Consider the following 21,052-nt stretch of genomic DNA (forward strand, 5'->3'; position numbering starts at 1 on the left):
CTTCCAAGTAGCACCGCATCCTTGAAATGTTCGAAACTTTTAGGAAGGGAATTCAGCAACATCAAGGCTTTGTCCTCATCCTTGATTACCTCATCGATGTTTTCAAGATCATCAATACATTTTCCGAACTCCTCAAGCTGCTCAGCAATGCTTCTTCCATCCGAGAACTTGAAGGCAAGAAGTTTCTGCTTCAAATGCAATCGATTTGCAAGGGACTTGGTCATATATAATGACTCAAGTTTTGTCCACACCCCTGCGGCTGTCTCCTCCTTGGAAACCTCTCTAAGCACCCTATCTGTCAAGTTTAAGATCAGGGTGCTATAGGCCTTGTATTGCATGTCTTGAAGCCTCCCTTTCTCCTTCTCGTCGGCCTCCGGATTCTCTTTAGGATCACTATTTCCCTTCAAGACATCCCATAGGCCTTGCTGCATCAAGATGGCCTTCATCTTCAGCCTCCACAGCCCAAAATCGTTTCTGCCGGTGAACTTCTCCACCTCAAACCTGGCCGTGGACATTTCTCGAACAAACGGTGGGCAATCGCCAAGATCGGCTCAGACAACAGAGCTCCCGGACTTCAACTCGCCCAGAAAACCAATCAAGAAAACGTTTCAACGTTTCCCACAGACGGCGCCACTTGTTGGGTCGTGATACCGCCGATCTCACACACGCACGAACGAGGAAATAAAGCACGCAAACGATATAACGTGGTTCGGTGATAATCCACCTACGTCCACGGAGAAGATGACCGGAATCTTATTGACGAACTCTTTACAATTACAACGAACTCACACTCACACTCTACCGCTCACAACTGCTTGCTATCTTGAGATTTAATCTCTCTGAGTGTGTGTATATGGTGTAATTCTGCTCTCTCACTACTGAGCTCTATCGAGCTATTTATACAAGATGCAATCAAGAAATAAAATCCAACTAACTCTATTTCCCAAAGTTAGTTATAACCGCTGCTCGGCTAAAACCGAACTGCCATTCTTGGTTAGCAACCGAACTGCATTTCTCGGCTATCAACCGAACTGCCTTTCTCGGCTATCAACCGAACTGCCTTTCTCGGCTATCGACCGAACTGCCTTTCTCGGCTAGCTCAAAGCCGAGCTTTATTTCTTGATCTCTTCTCGGAGCTGCCGAGGCTCCACCACTCGATCACAACCGGACTCAAAGCCGAGCTTCATTTCCGAGCTCAGAAGCCGAGCTCCAGTAGTTTGCATGGACACACTTTCACAAGCCTCTAATATATATGCACACAATATTTGGATATATCATCAGAAGGTACTAATTCATTAACATTATCGATAATGCACATTTGAATTCCCATAAAGCGAAAGTAAATGCTGTAAAATTGTACTCCCTTCGTCCGCCATTAGGAGTTCTATTTATGGGCAGCACGGGTTTTAAGAAATATTAAGAAAAGTTGGTTGAAAAAAGTTAGTGGAACAGGGGTCCCACTTGTATATATTAGTTTTAAATAAAATGTGAGTGGAATGAGTAGTGGAAGGTGGGACCCTATTACCATTTATATATGGTAAAAGTGAACCGAGACTCCTATTCGCGGACGGACTAAAATGAAAAAACGAGACTCCTATTCGCGGACAGAGAGAGAGTATATCACTAATTCACTATGTTAGGTTTGAGAGTTAGGGCCCGAGAAACTTTTCAAAGCCCAAACCATACGTAATTTCACTTCTTTTTTTTGGGGGTTATCACTTGCATTGTAATCGGCCAAATTTCATTCGATAACATATTGTTTATGCCATTCTAATTTGGGTGAGTGGTGACGATTCATGTTTGCGCCTTTCACTCTAAACTCTATGTTCCCCTTTCTCTGTCTCAACAACTTCTATTTCCATTCATGGCTGTCATCACCTCCCTCTTTGGCCGTCAATTGGGTTCATGCCATCGATTTTGGGGCTGAATTAATGACGTTCTACCAAATCCAAGCCTAGACTTTATTTACTACAAAACACTTTTATTTTGGACGATCAAATATAAAATTCCAGTCTGATTACTAAAACTTTTTCTCTTTTCAGGCTGTAATGTCTCGTTTCTACAGGCTTTAGTTTTAAAAAAATTAATTGACTTTATACTAAATAAAAAAAGTTAGTGAAATGCAAGTAGAATAAGTTAATGGAATATGTGATCTACCTGTCACAAATACTAATCGATTAATCAACAACTTATCATAATTGATTTGGTTATCTATACCACTCTAATTCCGACCATAAAAATAATACTCCCTCCATCCCACTCAATATGACCACATTCTTGAGTGGAACGGGATTTTAGAAAGTATTGTTAGGTGGAATAAATTAGAAATGAAAATGTAGTTGAATATTTTAATGAATAGAGACGAGAGATGAGGTTATTTCCAAAATTGGAAAGTGACATCTTGAATGAGACGGAGGAAGTATAATTTTTAATTTAATTAATGTAAAATGATTTTATACTACAAAAAAAAATTAAAACCAAAATCTAACAATAAAAATCTCAAACCTAAATACATCATGGAGAAAATTATATAATCAGAAAAAAGAAGAGAATCCAAATGTTTGTATTAACTGTCCATCACATGTATTGGAAAGGCAAGATTTGTCGTGATATTTAGTTCGGCGAGACCGACTTATTTAAGGAAACAAGTAGAGTATTACTTCCTTTTTGTCGCATGATAATTGGAGACACTGATCTACCTATTTATGTTTGTTTTTGCCCGTGGCACCAAAAAATCTGCATGGCGGAATACTGGGAATAAAGCTGTGCGCCATCATAATCCCTAAGATTCAGTAACTTGTAACCGCCTCTCTCTCTCTCTCGCTACACCTCTTCTGTCGTTGTATAAATCTGCGGTTGGAGATTTGTAATCAAGATTTTTTCTTTTATCCTTGTTTAGAATTAGCCACACCCTCCTAAAATATCCTCATTTTTGCCAACTTGCACTTCTCGTCCCTATGTGGACTGTCACCCTACCTCAACAACCAATGTTTCTCTCACACTGAAACCTACTTCTTCTCGATTCCGATGGAGGAGATTGGATCACCTCCAGAGACCTCCAATTTGGTCATAATTCTATGCCTTTCTTCAATTCTTTTATGAATTTTATAAGCGATTCTTGGTTGTGTGAATGTATTTCTCAATTTATTCAGACATTATAAATTAATGTGAATTATAAGTTTTTTCTATGAATTGGATGTTTATGAATTATGAAAACTGTATTTTGAGGAAAACGAAGTGATTGAGTCATCCAATTTGGGGAGGTTTTTGCACTGTTTTGGTTCAATTCTAAATGAATATGATGTCTACTACAGGAGAGCCATGGAAACCCTGCTCCGTTGATCCCCACGAGTAGATTGGAAAGGCTGTTGAGGGAGCGAGTGTTGAGAAGGTCCAGCAAGTCCTATCACTCGCTTGAAGAATCGAGAGATAGTAACGGGGATTTGGACATTTCTGGTAACTCAAATGACCTGTATCTGTCTGATGGTGACAGGGGCTACCAAGATGAAGATGTGTTTGAAGGGAATGTCATTGGTAAGCATCTAACTGATGGCATTGAGAAACAGGATGTTCGAGTTCCCAAGCAGAGGTTGCTGGTGGTGGCGAATCGACTGCCAGTGTCTGCGATTAGGAAGGATGACGACTCGTGGGGACTTGAAATAAGTGTAGGCGGCCTAGTTAGCGCTCTTTTGGGTAAGAACTGGATGATTGAGTATTCAGATGTGAGTTGAGTACTGGTTTGGTTGCCTATGCTCTATCAGTTTTCAAGTTGTCTTAATTCTTGAATTGATTCTGTTTTGTCTTGAAGGTATCAATGAGTTTGAAGCTAGATGGATTGGATGGGCTGGTGTAAATGTTCCTGATGAAGTTGGACAAAGGTCACTGACTAAAGCTCTTGCTGAAAAGGTTCGTAGGCTCGATGTCTTCTGTAAGAATTACTGATCTTTATCGTCCTGAGACATGTTCAACTAAATGTAGAGATGCATTCCTGTATTCCTCGATGAAGAGATCGTTCACCAGTATTACAATGGCTACTGTAACAACATATTATGGCCTCTTTTCCACTATCTCGGGCTTCCACAGGAAGACCGCCTAGCAACGACAAGGAGCTTCCAGTCTCAGTTCGCTGCATACAAGGAAGCAAACCAGATGTTTGCTGATGTTGTAAATGCGCATTATAGGGAGGGAGATGTGGTGTGGTGCCATGATTATCATCTCATGTTTCTTCCAAAATGCCTAAAAGATTACAACCGCAAGATGAAAGTAGGTTGGTTTCTACACACACCTTTCCCCTCCTCTGAAATTCATCGGACATTGCCATCAAGATCGGAACTATTAAGATCTGTTCTGGCTGCTGATTTGGTCGGGTGGGTTCCTTGTTATTTTAATAAGATATTTCTGCTATTTCATTGAGCTATATATTGACTAAGAACCATAATGTAACTTGGTGCTTGATAATTGGAATGAAACACATAGATTAGTTGGAACCCCAAAAAACTTTGTTGGCAGAGAAAATCTTTGACTTGAACTGTAGTTGGATATATGTATGATTGAAACTCGTTATGTGACATAAGAAAAACCAAACCACTTAGAACAAAGTAGAATCAGTACTACAAATGTTGCTGTTTTCCAGTTTATATAACCCGTGTGTGTTTATAGTTCTCGTCTTTGTTATAGCCTTAATATTTCTCATCTTTACTCTTAGATTCCACACATATGATTATGCGAGGCATTTTGTAAGTGCCTGCACTCGTATTCTCGGACTTGAAGGGACTCCTGATGGTGTGGAAGATCAAGGAAAGCTGACTCGTGTTGCTGCGGTACACCCATATTCTTACAAATAGCATGTTTTCCTTGTCTTCAATCTTCACTTGCACTATTTCATACCGACTAATTTCACCAGTACTTGTCATCTACAGTTTCCTATTGGTATAGATTCTGAGCGGTTCATTCGAGCTCTAGAGCTTGATGTAGTTAAGGCTCACATGAAGCAATTGAAAGAGCGTTTTGCTGGAAGAAAAGTAAGTACTTGGGAACCACAAAACTGGTGTCTGTTGGCATTTTGGACCTTTTTATGTGACATTTCATGATCCAATATAATCTGATTAAATGTATGCATTTCTGAAGGTAATGCTAGGGGTTGACCGTCTAGATATGATCAAAGGAATACCCCAAAAGATTTTGGCATTTGAAAAGTTCCTTGAAGAGAACCCAGTTTGGCGCGACAAGGTAGTTTTAGTCCAAATTGCTGTACCAACAAGGACGGATGTGCCCGAGTGTATGTATCCCTCATCCTTATGATTCAGTCTAACTGATGATACTGATGTTTTCTTCACATTTATTTTTCTTTGAATAGCATTCCAATCTTGTTGTGTATGTTGCATAGGAAAGAAATAATGTCATAATCAGAGGAAACTTTGTTGTTTAATTAGAAGAACAATTTCAGACCTGTTTAATACTCCTCGTCTTTCACGAACATTTATAGACACATGCAGGTAATCATGGCTTATGATTTTCTACTTATTCTGGCAGATCAGAAGCTATCATCCCAAGTTCATGAAATTGTTGGAAGAATAAATGGAAGATTTGGATCCCTTACAGCTGTTCCAATTCATCATCTAGTGAGAACCTATGCCTTGAAAGTTTTAGGTTATGTATATTTATACTTAAAACGATGTTTATGAATGAACTTCGAATCTTTGAAGATCTCAGTGCTCTCTCATTTTGAAATTGGACTGCATAGTAAAGTTGGGAAACATTCACAGTTCAGTAGTTGGTTGCTGATACAGGCCTCGGATCAACTCATTCCTTTCGGAATGTTCGATTTATCGTTTAAGTTATGCATGGATTCCTCTTGATCTACACATATTGCATTTGCCTATATAAAATGAGTTAGCATTTTCGTTGTTACTCTAGTATATGTGGGTAGTTTTCTTGTGCTTGTTATATGAGTATACTCTATGTAACACAATTTGTTTTTTGTTCACAGGATAGATCTCTTGAATTCCATGAATTATGCGCCTTATATGCTGTTACTGGTAACATGTTCTTACTCTTCGTCCCCCATTTAACCTTTTGGCTACACGGTCTAGGAAATATCCACGAAAACAAAATATATTCGGATAAAAGTAATCCCATTTTCATCATGATTTGTACATGGTAATGAGAAATGGCTGATACTGAGAGTCTCATGTTTAGCACCAAGCCACAGTTGATTAGAATTTGTTGCGGGGATGGACAAAGATATGGAGTTAAAATTGTGCTTAACTGCTTATAGACACAGTGCTTTTTTCATATTTGTCTCTTTTCCGTGTTGGTGGTTTCACGGAACATAGAAAATAATCAGATCACTGATCAAGCCTTCTTATTAGTGTTATAAAAAATGAAAGACTTGAAGGGATGGGATAACGAAGAAATTACATGCATGTTGAATTGGTTTCGTAATCAATTTACTTATTACCTGACATTTCATTACTTCCTCGTTTTACTCACGAACTTTTCTTTTAGATGTTGCTCTGGTTACATCACTACGCGATGGAATGAATCTAGTGAGCTATGAATTTGTGGCCTGCCAAGCTTCAAAGAAAGGAGTCCTCATTCTAAGTGAGGTAATCATGTCTTATGGCTAATGATTCTTTTCCATGAAGATCAAATTGCTAATTCCTAAGCCTCGTCCTTGTTTTTTGATACTTTTCAGTTTGCTGGTGCTGCACAGTCACTTGGCGCTGGAGCAATTCTGGTGAATCCTTGGAATATTACAGAAGTTGCTTCATCGATTGGTTACGCTCTGACTATGCCAGCAGATGAAAGAGAAAAAAGGCATCGGCATAATTTCACTCATGTTAGTACTCACACGTCTCAAGAGTGGGCCGAGACATTTGTAAGGTATGTTTTGTTGTTAGTTGTCGGTTAAAGTACCCACTCTGGTTAAGTATTTTGCTCAACTAACTTTTTTTCCCTTCATACAGTGAGCTCAATGATACTGTTGTTGAAGCACAGCTACGGATTAGGCAAATTCCGCCATTGCTTCCCAAAGGAGATGCTGTCGAGCGCTACATACATTCAAATAATCGTTTACTTATTCTGGTATTCATGATCTCCGTCTATGGAGTAGTATTTGTGTTTTCTTAATCTGATCTCAGTTATAAACGTACCCACTCCCGTAGCTTTCCATTTATTGGAGTAACGAAAATCATGTCAGTACTAAACAGACAGCATTGTGCATAAAACTTCACTCTGTTTTGTGCCTTTCTAGGTTAAACGTGTTCTTATTATTCATTCCCTCACCATCTCCCGATGAGTCAGTTCTTAGTCCTAGCAACTTAAGTATAACATAGACAACAAAGTAATTATTTTGATTGCTTCCACATAGATAAGTTATTGAAATTGCTATTTTGTTTCAATGCATATTCTTGAGGAGATCCAAACTTATCTGTTGGCAGGGATTCAATGCGACGCTTACTGAACCTGTCGACACCCAAGGGAGAAGGATCGATCAGTTCAAAGAAATGGAGCTTAAGTTACACCAAGACTTGAAGGAGCCACTGAGAAGACTATGTGAGGATCCAAAGACCACCATAATTGTCCTTAGTGGAAGCGATAGAAACGTTCTTGACGAGGTTTGTGCTTTCGCATAAGAATCCACATTTGCCTCAAGCACATTCTACCAGCTGACCTCTGTATTCTGCAGAACTTTGGAGGGTATAATTTGTGGTTGGCAGCTGAACACGGGATGTTTTTGCGTCGTACTACAGGAGATTGGATGACGACAATGCCAGAAAATCTAAACATGGATTGGGTTGACAGCGTGAAGGTACACATCGTAAACATAACATTTAGAATCCATTCTCTTTATTATAGAACTCTCACATCAATTTCTCAACTTTTTTCAGCACGTATTCGAATACTTTACTGAGAGGACACCCCGGTCTCATTTTGAGCTCCGTGAGACTTCACTCGTATGGAACTATAAGTACGCAGGTCGTTTATCTTTCACCATTAAGAAAATGCAATTATATTTTTTCTATAATTGTAGTTACATTTCTCTGATTGACTTGTGAAAGTATTCTCAGATGTTGAATTCGGGAAGCTTCAATCGAAGGATCTGCTACAACACTTATGGACAGGTCCAATTTCAAATGCTTCTGTCGATGTTGTTCAAGGATCGAGATCTGTGGAGGTTCGAGCAGTTGGAGTAACCAAAGTGAGTCTAAATGTTATAATACAAAAAAACAATCCTCAAAAATGACGTGCACATTTATTCGAAAGATTTTATCCAGGGCGCTGCAATTGATCGAATCCTGGGTGAAATAGTTCATCACAGTCACGTGGAAGCTCCTATCGATTATGTTTTGTGCGTTGGTCATTTTCTACCAAAGGTGAGCCACTCGTATCGTTTACCAATCTTCTTGATCATCATTGCTGCACTCATTGACTAGAATGGACTGGACCGGCCTAACTAATGATGTTGAAAGCGCGCATCAACGCATTTTTCCATGCGGTTCGTTTGATTGTTATACGTTGTTGACAAAATATACCAGGATGAAGACATTTATAGCTTTTTCGAGCCGGAGTTACCTACTGGACCAGCACCTAGTGCAAGGGCCAAGATTGCCAACCCTCTCAACAGATTCGCGTCCAACTCTACAGGGGTAGCTGCATTCTGCCGCAAAGCTCCTTTGCCTATCCCGTCTCCGGATGCACGAGCCAACAGTTTTCTGGGGAACGGGAACTGGTGGTCTCGTATGCGCGAGAGAATGACTGTGCATGAGGGCTCATCGGTTCTTGATCTCAGGGGAGAGAATTATTTCTCTTGCGCGGTGGGGAGGAAACGTTCCAGCGCAAGATATCTACTGGGATCATCGACCGAGGTCGTGGAATTGCTAAAGGAACTAACAGCTTGTCAGCCATGAAGATACTAAAAGGTTACATATATCATAGCAAGATTTTGAGTTATCATTATTAGTTTCATTATTTGTGGTTGCCATGGTAGATTAATTATGATGATTTATTGATACAAGTGTAGAAGGTAATAAGGAGAAAAAGAAGCAAGAATTCATCATGTTGTGTTTTGTCTAGATTGTGAAAATTGAAAGGTAGGCAAAGAGCAATAGGGGGGTGGCTGAAGTTGAAACAACAATTCTGACTTTGGCTCATGAGATATGGGGTGGTTTAGTTTTTGTAGTACTATATTTAATTGATTGATTATGATTTTCATCAAAAAAAGTGATAATAATAAATTATTGATTATGATTGAATACATTTTCAACTGCAATTACAAACCTTCTCTTTCAATCAAATTTGATCATGCCCATGGTCCCTTAACGCGTGCTAATTATTTGACACTTTGTTCCTTAATAAGTTCGAAAATTGCTACTATTTTATTCCGGCATTGACCGGTAGACATTATATCTCTAATTTTTTTTTTAAAAAAAAAGTTATGTAAGATAGATGATCGTTGCATACTTTATACCTTGAACATATGTGAACACTATATTGTTTATGCTTCAAAAATTAGTGTTGATGTTTCTTAAAAAAAAGCCTGATTAGTTAATTTTTCTATGATTACAGATAAATTAATAAAATAATAAGTTGATATTTGATTTTATATGAATAATAGTATTGAACAAAACAAATAATGTTAAATATGAACTGAATGTGAGAGTGATGAGACATGATGTTCACAAATGAATTACAGTATTTATTTATTTATTTATTTTCCTAAAGCTAGAGTGTAGCAAACAGTGGTCATTGAGCTTGGTTACGGTTGGAGAATTGCCTCATAAAAGGGGATAACTTTGCCCGTGATCGTTTGTCCCATTTCCAACTAATTTCATTAAAAAATAAAGTCCTCTTTTATGGAAAGAAAGACATAAATGAAGTACTCTTTTGATATAAAAGAATTGCCTCATTATATGTCTAGGGTATATCATACATATACATAAACGTATGTATCATGGTAGAGGTGGGTTCCTGTAAAAATTACTACCTCTGTCCGCGAATAGGAGTCCCGTTTTTCTATTTTAGTCCGTCCGCGAATAAGAGTCCCGGTTCACTTTTACCATAAATGGTAATAGGGTCCCACCTTCCACTAATTCATTCCACTCACATTTCATTTAAAATTAATATATACAAGTGGGACCCATATTCTATTAACTTTTTTCCACCCACTTTTCTTAACATTTCTTAAAACCCGGGCCACCCATAAATGGGACTCCTAATGGCGGACGAAGGGAGTACTACTTACTGTACTTTTTATTATCATCTAAACAAACAAATTTGTATTGAATATGTTAATACATGTACAATTATTAGGGAAATCCTTCTACACTAATATTTTTATTGCTTTAGATTATAGCATTGTTATTTTGCATTATACGTGTCACGTGCTAGCACAAAGTTGGAAGTATATAATTTTAAAATAACTTATTTTTAAGCACTTCCTTATAAAATATCTATGTATTTGTGGGGTTTGTGCGGATTGGATATGGATTTGGACAACTGGATCTCGTTCTGATTTTACTTTAAAAAAGATGACTGCAGCTGAAAAAGAGCGTGGTATATTTCAATAAAATCCATATGCCAATAAAAAATTAACCAAAATGCACGCCTTTCTGATATGAAGTGTTATTTGGTGGTCCTCTACTTTGAATGTTAATCACTTCCCATATTTTTATAAACTATACTTCCTAATTTCTTTTTATATACAAATGAATATAAATTTAAATATCATATTGTAGTGAATTCAAACCAAAAGCGCCCTCAAATATTACCATTCTAACATTATCCTCCCTAATTTAACTCTCTCTCAATTGTTAAAACTATCACCCAAAAATTGAGTAAGTATTTAATCATCATACCTTCTATAAAACTAAAAATCTAAAAATACTATCACGAAAATTATTATGAGCTATATATTTTCTTAATTTATGTATTTTAATCATCGAAGTGCAGTTTATCTTTGGCCACAACTAATCAATTCAACCACAAAATTATATCATTCAGTTTTATTATTTTCTTTGTCCCATTGGAAGGGTCACATTTTTTTTATGAAATATATCATTCAAATTTACACCAATTCTAAAAAGAAATAGGAAAATAAATGTTTTGCTTTATTTAAGATAGGAGGAAGTAGAATAATTTATCAATTTTGTCATCCCATTTATAAATCAAACGCTGCATTGTAAGAATAAATGTCCTAGATTTTTTTTTTCTAGCAGTCCGTTATAATTGTGTGATGCAATTTGGACGATATGGTGTCGAAAGATCACATACTGTACCGGTATAAGGTTTCTAATCTAATTGTAATTATGAGAAACTTAATCATCGGAAAATATATTCTGAAGTGCAGAAGTGCATGAGTGGATGTAAGATTTTTTTTTTATCAATAGTAAGTAGAAACTCTATTAATAAGCAAATTCCAATGGAGAATTGTGTAGGAGATCAGCTTGAAACTTTAATTTTAGTTTAAAATGAAAATATGTTCAATTTAGCAATTCTAGAGAAACCACACTAGGCATCCTAAATTATAATTTCAGTTTGAAATTTCATATCTACTAGTATAATATATATATTTTTTTCAATTTAGCATTTCTAGGATGAGTTTCTAATAAAGTTGGGGTATTTCTTTTCCACACATTTTCCCTTTCCCAATTACGTCAGATTACAGTTGGCTTGGCCATTTCGCAGGGATGGCCCTCTATATATGTCCAACGTTCGAGTTACGATGGCATGCAAATATGATTGAACAATTTGCAAACAAACAAATAAATCTAATAACCATAGTTGACTGTATGAGTAATTATTTTATTGGGCTTTAGAAATGATATTAGTCCTTTGAGGATATCAATCTTAGTTGTTGTCATTGCGGATCCAAGTGGGATCGAGGGGTCGACCAACTCCATCGCGGGCCGTTATAATGAGGTTGGAAAACTTCATCAAATTCGACTTTTGGAGTTACCATCGATCCTATGCGAAAGCTCCGCCCCAATTCTTCAGGGCAGGGTTCACTTTCATTCTTCGTCTGTCATTCATTGTCAGCGATGATCACCGCATCATTTATACCTTCTGATGGGTGACCCTTTCCCTTGTGCCTGACCCACGAGTTCCATTTCCTAGACCCGTCAGTGGAGGGACATTAATCCAAGAAGAAGAATATACATTTTTCTTCAAATGAATACCTTTTAGCCCATGACAGTTTGCTTCTAATGTCAATACTCCATCCACTATTCCTCTAGGCTCTATGTGAGAAAAGTGGGGTTAAGAGTTCAATCTCCAACATCACTTTTTACCCTACTTAAAAAAAAGTGTTTCTAGCTTTCATATTTCAACATTTCATTTCATAACATGACTCGTAAAATCCGATTCACTAATTTCCAACTCTTAGTTGCCAAAACTATTCCTATCATGTACTCCATATCAATGTGAAGGATGTCACAAATAAATAAATATAATAATCTATACATCCATGATCCATACATCCAAATAAATTCAACAATTTATTAACTTTAAATAAAGAAAATACTTTAAAAAAAGGAATATAGATTCTTCCATTCATCCCTATAAATATTCATGGTATCAGTTCTATATTCGTGCATCTCAACTTTAAACATGGAGAATTTTCATTCCTCACTCATTTTGCTTTTCCTTCTCCTCCTTCCTTTTCTTGTTTCCTGCAGTGAGAGACAGGTTCATGGCTTCTCTAACCACAACTTTTTCAAATTAATTATTCAGTAGATCTATATGTAATGTATGATTAAATTCGTATACAGGTATATATAGTTTACTTTGGAGAGCACAGTGGAGAAAAAACCCTCCAACAAATCGAAGAAAACCACCATGCATATCTACTCTCCGTGAAGGAAACTGAGGAAGATGCAAAATCTTCTTTGATTTACAGTTACAAGCGCACCATCAATGGCTTCGCCGCACTTCTCACTCCTCTTGAAGCTTCCACATTATCTAGTGAGATAATCTCTCTCTTTCTCTCTCTCTGCATGTGTGCGTTTATAATCAAATATGTTGGTCTGAATTGGACAGAGATGGAGGAAGTGGTGTCGGTATTTCGTAGCCATCCAAGAAAATACGAAATCCACACAACAAGGTCGTGGGAATTTGCAGGTGTGGAAGAGGCAATCAAGAAATCGGCAAATCTGAAAAGGGAAGACATATGGCTAAAATCTAGCTATGGAAAGGATGTCGTTGTTGGCTTGTTGGATAATGGTAAATTCTCTCAATATTATATTGCAAAAAATCACGTGAATTGTCATGTTGCATGTGAATTTTATGATTAATTGGTTTTAAAATTACTATGAAATTTGTCCCAATTAGATTTGACTTTGATGTTGATAAATCATGAAGTTTTAAAATATTGGCATTTGCTCGACAAAGATTTGGTGTTGATGAATTGACGTATATGTGTAAAATATTGAATTTTCGTGATTCGTTATTCAAATTTTGAAAGATTCATTACAAATAAAAATATATCCTTCGTGATTTTATAGGCAATTAACTCTATATATAAATTTTGAATAGGACAAACCAGACATGGCTTATTTTTCATTATTTGATAAGCAATAATCCTAAATTTTATTACTTGTTTTTGTTGACCGCACGTCCGACTTGGTATGCGTGGATCAGGCGTGTGGCCGGAGTCGAAGAGCTTCAACGATAAAGGGATGGCTCCGGTGCCTAAATCGTGGAAAGGAATTTGCCAAACCGGTGACGAATTCAACTCTTCCAACTGTAACAAGTGAGTATCTAGTTATCAATTCAACGTGACATATCTCATTATCCATGACGGGGAATAATTACTTTTTCCCTAGAAAACAAAAAGAAAAAAGAAGTAAAAAAGTGTCTCAGAGAAAAAGTAAGATAGCTAAAAGCATCAGTTGGCCCTGCATTCACTTTGTTGTCGTATTTTGTTGTTTCGTTCATGTCCCATGTCGTCTGTTTGAATCAAACAAGAAACTAAACTGACATAAATATTAATTTAAGTATGACTTGTAAGTTGTAGCACCACCAATTCAATCTTGTGAACCTCTATTTTAAAGCCCGGCTGGCTGGCCATGCCTAACCAATCAAATCACGATTCACGAGTAACAATTAAAATTATTTCTAGTTTGGTTTTCCTATTCATATGGGTTTCACCAACAATATAACTTTATCATTTGAATCTTTTGACATTTTTTACTACTAGTAATATTGGATGGCATTAATATAGGGTAAATTTGAAATTTTGATTTATTTCATAATTTTAAAAATTGCCTGATTTTTTTTAAATTTATTTGCAATTATCTAGCCTTGAAAAAATATGATTATTTATGTGTAATATAGTGTTAATACTTACTTTTCAGCCAAACGATGGTGATTTTTTATTAATACACGACATCATTTAATTCATTGGTGTGACGTCCACATATGATTTTATAGCTTTCATATCAGTTTAGTACAACTTTACCAAATAATTTCATCGTGAACAATTAATCCAATATGAATTTTCAGCTGTCATATCAGATGATGAGTGATTATATAAAAAAAATCATCGTGAAATTATTGCGAACAAATTCAAATTGCATAAATATTTTGGCTAATTTTAAAGTTACAAAACATACTAGAATTTGATCAAACTACATAGTGTTTCCGAAATTTGTGTATAGAGTGTTATTTCTTCCATCCATATTTACTTATTTAGATTCCTATGCTCCACACACGAACTAGATCGAGGTTTGCATGATCCCATTTTATTTCCATTTCTAGGAAAATAATTGGGGCCCGATATTACATCAAGGGTTACGAAGCATACTACGGCCCACTAAACAGATCACTTGATTACCTCTCCCCGCGAGACAAGGACGGCCACGGGACCCACACATCATCCACGGCCGCCGGGCGGAGAGTCGATGACATCTCCGCCCTGGGAGGGTTCGCCTCCGGCACCGCGTCCGGAGGCGCGCCCCTGGCCCGGCTGGCCATCTACAAAGTGTGCTGGGCCGTCCCTGGCCGCGGCAAGGAAGAAGGCAACACTTGCTTCGAAGAGGACATGCTCGCCGCCATCGACGACGCCGTGGCCGACGGCGTCGACGTGCTGAGCATCTCCATCGGGACGAGTCACCCGCAGCCCTTCAACCAGGACGGCATAGCCATAGGGGCACTCCACGCTGTCAAGCGGAACGTCGTGGTCGCGTGCAGCGCTGGCAACTCCGGCCCCGTTCCCTCCACGCTGTCCAACACAGCTCCGTGGATTATAACCGTCGCCGCCAGCAGCGTCGACAGGATATTCTCATCTCCCGCGGTTCTTGGGAATGGCATGAAATTACCGGTAATAACGAACTAACAAACTCTGTTATTGAAAGTGATTAGTTTTTTTTTGTTGATGGATTTTTATTTGTTTTTTTTTTTTGCTTTTTTATAGGGACAAACGGTGACTCCATATAAGTTGCGTAAGACGTTGTACCCGTTAGTTTATGCAGGTCAAGTAGAGAACTCGGATGTGCTCAAAAACCTATCCGGGTAATTTTATATCCATCCTGTTTTGTTTTGTGTGTTAAATAAAAAAAATAAAGTCGTAGAGGAAAAAAAATAGAACTGGTTATGTTTTTATTTTTAAAAATTAACTTTGAGTCCGCATTCCAAAAATATATGCATTTTGAGAATTGATGGAATAATATACTATTTCTTTAGTATCAGACTAGAAATGCATGGTTAGATCAGAATCGTGAGTTTAATCCTACATCAGTTTGTTGGTTCTTCTGGCTTTCAAATCGTAACCGTCTTTCATGGACAAAACCGGGACCGTTAGTTAACTAATAAAACATGAAAATCATGAAAAAAAAACATTAAAAACCAGGAAATATAACAAAAATGGGCCAAAACTGGTGTTTTTGAACTGGTTACGGTTCCGATTTTTTGAGAGTTGGAAGCGACAATTCTTAAACAGGCGACATCCCTTATACCAGCTAGTTTATTGTGATTAAAAGGTAAAAAAAACAAGAATTTGAAAGATTGTTGGAATTTGCAGGCAATGCTTACCTGGAACTCTGTCTTCAAAGAAGGCTAAGGGTAAGATAGTGATGTGCTTGAGAGGGAACGGGACAAGGGTGGGTAAAGGCATGGAGGTGAAGAGAGCTGGAGGCATTGGTTTCATTTTAGGAAACAGTTTAGCAAATGGAGATGAGTTAGTAGCTGATGCTCATATTCTTCCTGCCACTGCTGTCAATTACCAAAACGGTCTGAAAATCATGGACTACATCCGTTCTTCCAAAGCCCCGACTGCCTACATCGTACCAGGAAAGACTGTTTTAGACATCAAACCAGCACCCTTCATGGCTGCTTTCTCCAGCAGAGGCCCCAGCGCTCTTTCGCCCGATATCCTCAAGGTAATAATTCCATCCTGCAACAGACCAATTAAACCGATAGAAAAATGAGTTTGTCAATATTTTGCTCAACAGCCAGACATCACAGCCCCGGGGCTCAACATACTAGCAGCGTGGAGCGAAGCATCTTCTCCGACAAAACTAGAAGCAGACAAACGCGTGGTGAAGTACAACATTCTGTCTGGAACATCCATGTCCTGCCCCCACATAGGTGGCGCGTCGGCTCTCCTCAAGGCGATACACCCCCGCTGGAGCAGTGCTGCCATAAGATCTGCTCTGATAACCTCTGGTGCTTTAAAAGCTTCACCAATTTCATTCCACTCCACCACAAATATATATGTTCTTCATTACAAAAGTAGTAAATTGTTTTTTTTCCATGAAGCGGGGCTGAACAACAATCAAGGCAGCATGATCACTGATGCATCCGGGAATTCAGCAGACCCTTTCCAATTTGGTGGCGGCCATTTCAGACCGACGAAAGCAGAAGATCCCGGGCTTGTCTACGACGCCTCCTACACAGACTATCTCTTGTACCTATGCAGCATTGGAGTAAAGATTGATACTACCTTCACATGCCCGAAACATTCAATTGGCCCGGTAAACCTAAATTATCCATCCTTGGCTGTGCCCAATCTGCGTGATAGTGTTACTGTGGTAAGAACAGTGACTAATGTGGGAGGTAGCAAGAGTACTTATTTCGTCAGCGTTAAACCTCCGCTTGGGATTTCCGTAAAAATATGGCCCCCCATACTTCACTTCAACCGTGTCGGAGAGAAAAAGAGTTTCAGCATCACAGTAAAAGTAGCAGTTGGTGGCATTGCAGGAACCGCGGAGAAACAAAAGTATGGATTTGGATGGTATACGTGGTCCGATGGAATCCACAGTGTTCGGAGTCCCATGGCCGTTTCAGTAGCCTAGTTCTGTATAAGTTAGCTAAATTAGTATAGAGCATGGATGCTTAACATGGGAATATGAAGAAAAATTACTACTCCTCCCTGTCCTGTTTGGATCACACGGTTTCTTCATATACGGTTGCAAGTACTTGCAACCAACAATAAGGGGAAACAGAATTCATGCTATGTACCAGGCACAAGTAAATTCATGATATTTGATGGGATTCCAACAAAAAAAACAGAACACTTATCAAATTATATATATAAGGATAAAATGCAAACTCTGTATATTGTATAAATTTCAAACTATGATTTGAACAGTTAGATTTCAAAATTTGATGTCAATAGATAACAAATAACATTAACAGAAAATGTCAACACAATGTCAATGATAAGGCTTATTTCATGCATCGGTTTATGGGGTAAAACGTACTATACTTGGTCAGTTATCGCGTGAAACAAGTATTAAATGTGCAGAAATGTTGCTTGACCAAGGCAACAAGGCCAAGTTGATCAAGTTAGTACAAAAGGTGAAAAAGACCAAAAATCGGGTGAACTGATCAAGGGGGGTGATCAAGCAGCTAGGCGGTGACCACTGGTTTCTAGAAGGAGGACACGTGAGGCTAATGAGCTGAACGGTGGTCATCATTATGTTAGCAAGGACGACGTTCTAGAAGAGAAACACGTGCTGGTACATGAGACGGAAGGACGGAGCTGAGCCATCAATATGTTATTGAAAAGCGACGTCATTCTAGAAGGAAGGCATGTAGCAATCGATGAGTCGCTCGCTCACAGCATGAGCGAATATCCTCTGCCAAGTACTTATAAATGGAGGATGTGTCACCACAATCAGGGGATCTGCTTCTTTTCTTTTTACCATCTTCTTCCGTCTTCAACAATTTTCCTTTTTAGTTTAGTTTACATTTTAGTTTAGTTCTCCAGATAAGTTAGAGATATGGTTAGCTAAAGAGATGGAGCGCAACAGAGTACTCGATATCTGTTCGGCGTTGTCTCGAATTTCCATCCGAGAGTTTCTCGGCTTTACTTGTTTTCTTATTTCCCGAAGTTGTTAGTATAGTTCGATTTCGAGTTGTTCTGTAGTTAAAGAATCAATCTTTCTGCATTCCGCATGCTTGCAACACTGTTTTGAGTTCTAGATATAAATTTGGAGTTGTTTTGTTTCCGTTCGTTTGCTCACTGTTCTAGTTTAATTTCGCTTTAGACTTTGATCTAGTGTTTAATCATGTTGAATAACAAAGTGTTTGTGTTTACGCCATATGCCTAGGTAGTCAGTTTTATTCCAGTCACTTACTTGAACCAGTAGTTAGCAGTACCTTGATCCAGTAGATAATTTACTTTCTGCCTAAGGTAAAATCAGTAGTTAAAAACTCCCAAAGTTAAAAGCGTGGCAGCAGCCGACCCCTGTTCACTACTCACACACTTGGTACACTGGTTTCTCTGTGGGATCGACCCCGAACTTGCCGCTTTACTGTTAAAGTAGTGCAAAACTGAGAGTTATAAATTACATTGGTTGGCTAGCGAGAGCGTGAATGCTTTGATCAAATGGCAACGATAATTGCTAACTGGTCCATCCGGTTCAGTTATCTTTCATATAACTTGATCCACGCAATTCATCTTCCGCGATCCCACCAGTCAACATTGTCAACCAATGAATGTCTACCATCGTGATTGGTTGCCTCCAAATCCCGACATTCAATACTGTCCAAAAGCACCACTGCCGAAGTATGAAATTCCACCACGCATGAAAAGTCCTCAATTTTCTTCTTCGCAAACTTCTCAAACTCAAATTAATCCCTAATTATGGCCTCTGAAGTTTCGCGGTCCTTAAACTTCCCAAGTGTGTACTTGCTAAATTCCGCAAACAACTTATATAACATTTTTTCATTAATTAATATTTGAACATTTATGCACTATATTTAGCATTTTTGTTTGAAAATTTTATCGCTAGTTGTTACTGTTGATGATTATATATATATTCAGTATAATAAATAAAGATCATATAAAGATAATTAAACTATATTAGGTTAAACATTTTTATATTAAACAATAATAGATTGAAAGAGGAAAAAATTAATAAAGTTGAATACTTTTTAGTGGTAATTATACTACAGTTTAATGTAGTAATTAATTAACGGTCACAAGACAAAGACATTTTAAGAAATAACAGAAAACAACGGTGAAGCATAAAAAATATTACTAATCTCTCTCTCAAATAAAAAAAAATACAGAATTTAACTAAAATGGTTGATTAAATAACATGGTAATATGATAAATATGGTTACATACACGGTCGTTGGTGCAAGAGTAATATGATCCAAAAATACAAGGGTCCTGATTTTAAGCATCACGTCCCAAGATAGAAATTGGCCCTAAAAGAAGTGATTGAAGTCTTATAATTGAAAATTAAAAATTCGCATCATTTGGAACAAAAATTTACAATAAATATATTTAAAATAACTCGAGAATGATGAAAACTAAAAAATATTTCGGACCACCAAAGGCCTCTCATATTTTTGAAAACTTTCCGAAATTAATTAAAAAAAAAGTATGCAGAAAAGTATGTGGTCACTTAATCTAGTGGAGAAACAAAAGTATGAAATTGGGTGGTACATTTGGTATGACGGAATCCACAATGTTCATAGTCACATAGCTTCGGCGGTATCATTTAGTTAATTTAAAATTAAAGGGTAACTATAGTATAATATAATCATTTGTTTTACACGATATCATCATAAATAATGAATTATTTTCCTTAGATTAAATATATCTAAAATGAATATTTTCCTCATATCTTTCCACCAATTTTAGTTTCTGGAAACTACATTAATATTAGTAAAATGTTCAAAGAATATTGTATATCAACTTAGCGATCATTGAACAAATTCGTTATTGAGCATTTATACACTAGATATAAGGGAACTGCTATATTGCTAACTCAATCTCAATACATAATTGCTAACTATAACTAAATAATAGTCATTAGATATTCAAATTAAGAGTCTAGACCATCAGCCCCGGAATGTAAATACGATAAAAAAAACATCAATAAGGGTATTAAGGTCAATTTACAACAAATTAGTTGTAACTAACTTTTGAAAAATATTCCATTCGATTTAAATTATTTTTTCGCACAACATATATCAAATTAAAAATAATTTCATAAGGATTCTAACGAGATCTTACTTGCATATGTTCCGATGTCAAAATTTTAAAAAAAAATAAAAATTTTCAATTTTTTCGTACAGCAACAAATGTCAACATGATATATAAAATATTTCAATATAATACATGTAGAATCCCAATATAAGCAATGTGTTAACATTCTCAAAGATTATGTTAACATTCTCAAAGCATTGTGTTGATATTTTCGAAACAATATATTGACATTTTCATCCAAAACCCTAATTTGGTAGTTTTTTTATCTTTTTCGATTTAATTAATAAAAACGAAAATTACACGTGGCAAATTGTAGACCACAAATTTTTTAAAATCCTATGATCTTAAATTAGTTGTAGTTAGCAATTAAATGATGAGTTAACAATTGAACACTCCCCCTATATATAAACTTTTGATTTTGATACATATATCTAACGGATGTAGTTGATAATTATATATATTCAATAATATAAAATAAATGAGGATCGTATAACGGATACTTATAGCATTTTGATATTGATATATCGGAGAGTGTTATATTGTTAACTCAGTACTTAATTGCTAACTACAATTAAATAATAGCTTTTAGATATTCAAATCAAGAGCCTA

General features: G+C 37.0%; 2 protein-coding genes across 4 annotated transcripts; both read left to right on the plus strand.

Moving 5' to 3' along the window:
* The first annotated feature begins 2,887 nt into the window (after positions 1 to 2,887).
* LOC121740835 (alpha,alpha-trehalose-phosphate synthase [UDP-forming] 1-like) lies at positions 2,888 to 9,061 on the plus strand. 3 transcript variants are annotated; one of them, XM_042133464.1, is made up of 19 exons: positions 2,891 to 3,066; positions 3,315 to 3,391; positions 3,494 to 3,693; positions 3,809 to 3,906; positions 3,979 to 4,367; positions 4,706 to 4,820; positions 4,920 to 5,021; positions 5,128 to 5,278; positions 5,533 to 5,621; positions 5,990 to 6,038; positions 6,508 to 6,608; positions 6,698 to 6,885; positions 6,969 to 7,086; positions 7,443 to 7,619; positions 7,691 to 7,813; positions 7,893 to 7,980; positions 8,073 to 8,203; positions 8,280 to 8,378; positions 8,541 to 9,061. In XM_042133464.1, the coding sequence occupies exons 1-19, from the start codon at positions 3,028 to 3,030 to the stop codon at positions 8,910 to 8,912; spliced, it is 2,706 nt and encodes a 901-aa protein (XP_041989398.1). In that variant the 5' UTR covers positions 2,891 to 3,027; the 3' UTR covers positions 8,913 to 9,061. The 3 variants fall into 3 exon arrangements, 2 of the variants coding, with proteins under 2 accessions (XP_041989398.1, XP_041989397.1); XR_006037684.1 differs by having other exon boundaries at positions 2,888 to 3,066; positions 3,315 to 3,693; positions 8,269 to 8,378; positions 8,541 to 8,682; XM_042133463.1 differs by having other exon boundaries at positions 3,315 to 3,693.
* A 3,541-nt stretch (positions 9,062 to 12,602) lies between these two features.
* LOC121741209 (subtilisin-like protease SBT5.6) lies at positions 12,603 to 17,364 on the plus strand. Its single transcript, XM_042133912.1, has 9 exons — positions 12,603 to 12,687; positions 12,771 to 12,963; positions 13,039 to 13,221; positions 13,639 to 13,750; positions 14,758 to 15,319; positions 15,413 to 15,510; positions 16,019 to 16,376; positions 16,449 to 16,662; positions 16,756 to 17,364. The coding sequence occupies exons 1-9, from the start codon at positions 12,610 to 12,612 to the stop codon at positions 17,289 to 17,291; spliced, it is 2,334 nt and encodes a 777-aa protein (XP_041989846.1). The 5' UTR covers positions 12,603 to 12,609; the 3' UTR covers positions 17,292 to 17,364.
* The last annotated feature ends 3,688 nt before the right edge of the window (positions 17,365 to 21,052 follow it).

The sequence above is a fragment of the Salvia splendens genome, chromosome 7 (genome assembly GCF_004379255.2).
Source record: "Salvia splendens isolate huo1 chromosome 7, SspV2, whole genome shotgun sequence".
NCBI lineage: Eukaryota > Viridiplantae > Streptophyta > Magnoliopsida > Lamiales > Lamiaceae > Salvia > Salvia splendens.

Coding starts and splice junctions, on each gene's coding strand:
- LOC121740835 (XM_042133463.1), top strand. CDS start 3,028: ATGGAGGAGATTGGATCACCTCCAGAGACCTCCAATTTG. Junction 3,694..3,808: donor CCTAGTTAGCGCTCTTTTGG/GTAAGAACTGGA, acceptor TTTGTCTTGAAG/GTATCAATGAGTTTGAAGCT. Junction 3,907..3,978: donor CTAAAGCTCTTGCTGAAAAG/GTTCGTAGGCTC, acceptor AACTAAATGTAG/AGATGCATTCCTGTATTCCT.
- LOC121741209 (XM_042133912.1), top strand. CDS start 12,610: ATGGAGAATTTTCATTCCTCACTCATTTTGCTTTTCCTTCTCCTCCTT. Junction 13,222..13,638: donor TGTTGGCTTGTTGGATAATG/GTAAATTCTCTC, acceptor TGCGTGGATCAG/GCGTGTGGCCGGAGTCGAAG. Junction 15,511..16,018: donor GTGCTCAAAAACCTATCCGG/GTAATTTTATAT, acceptor TGGAATTTGCAG/GCAATGCTTACCTGGAACTC.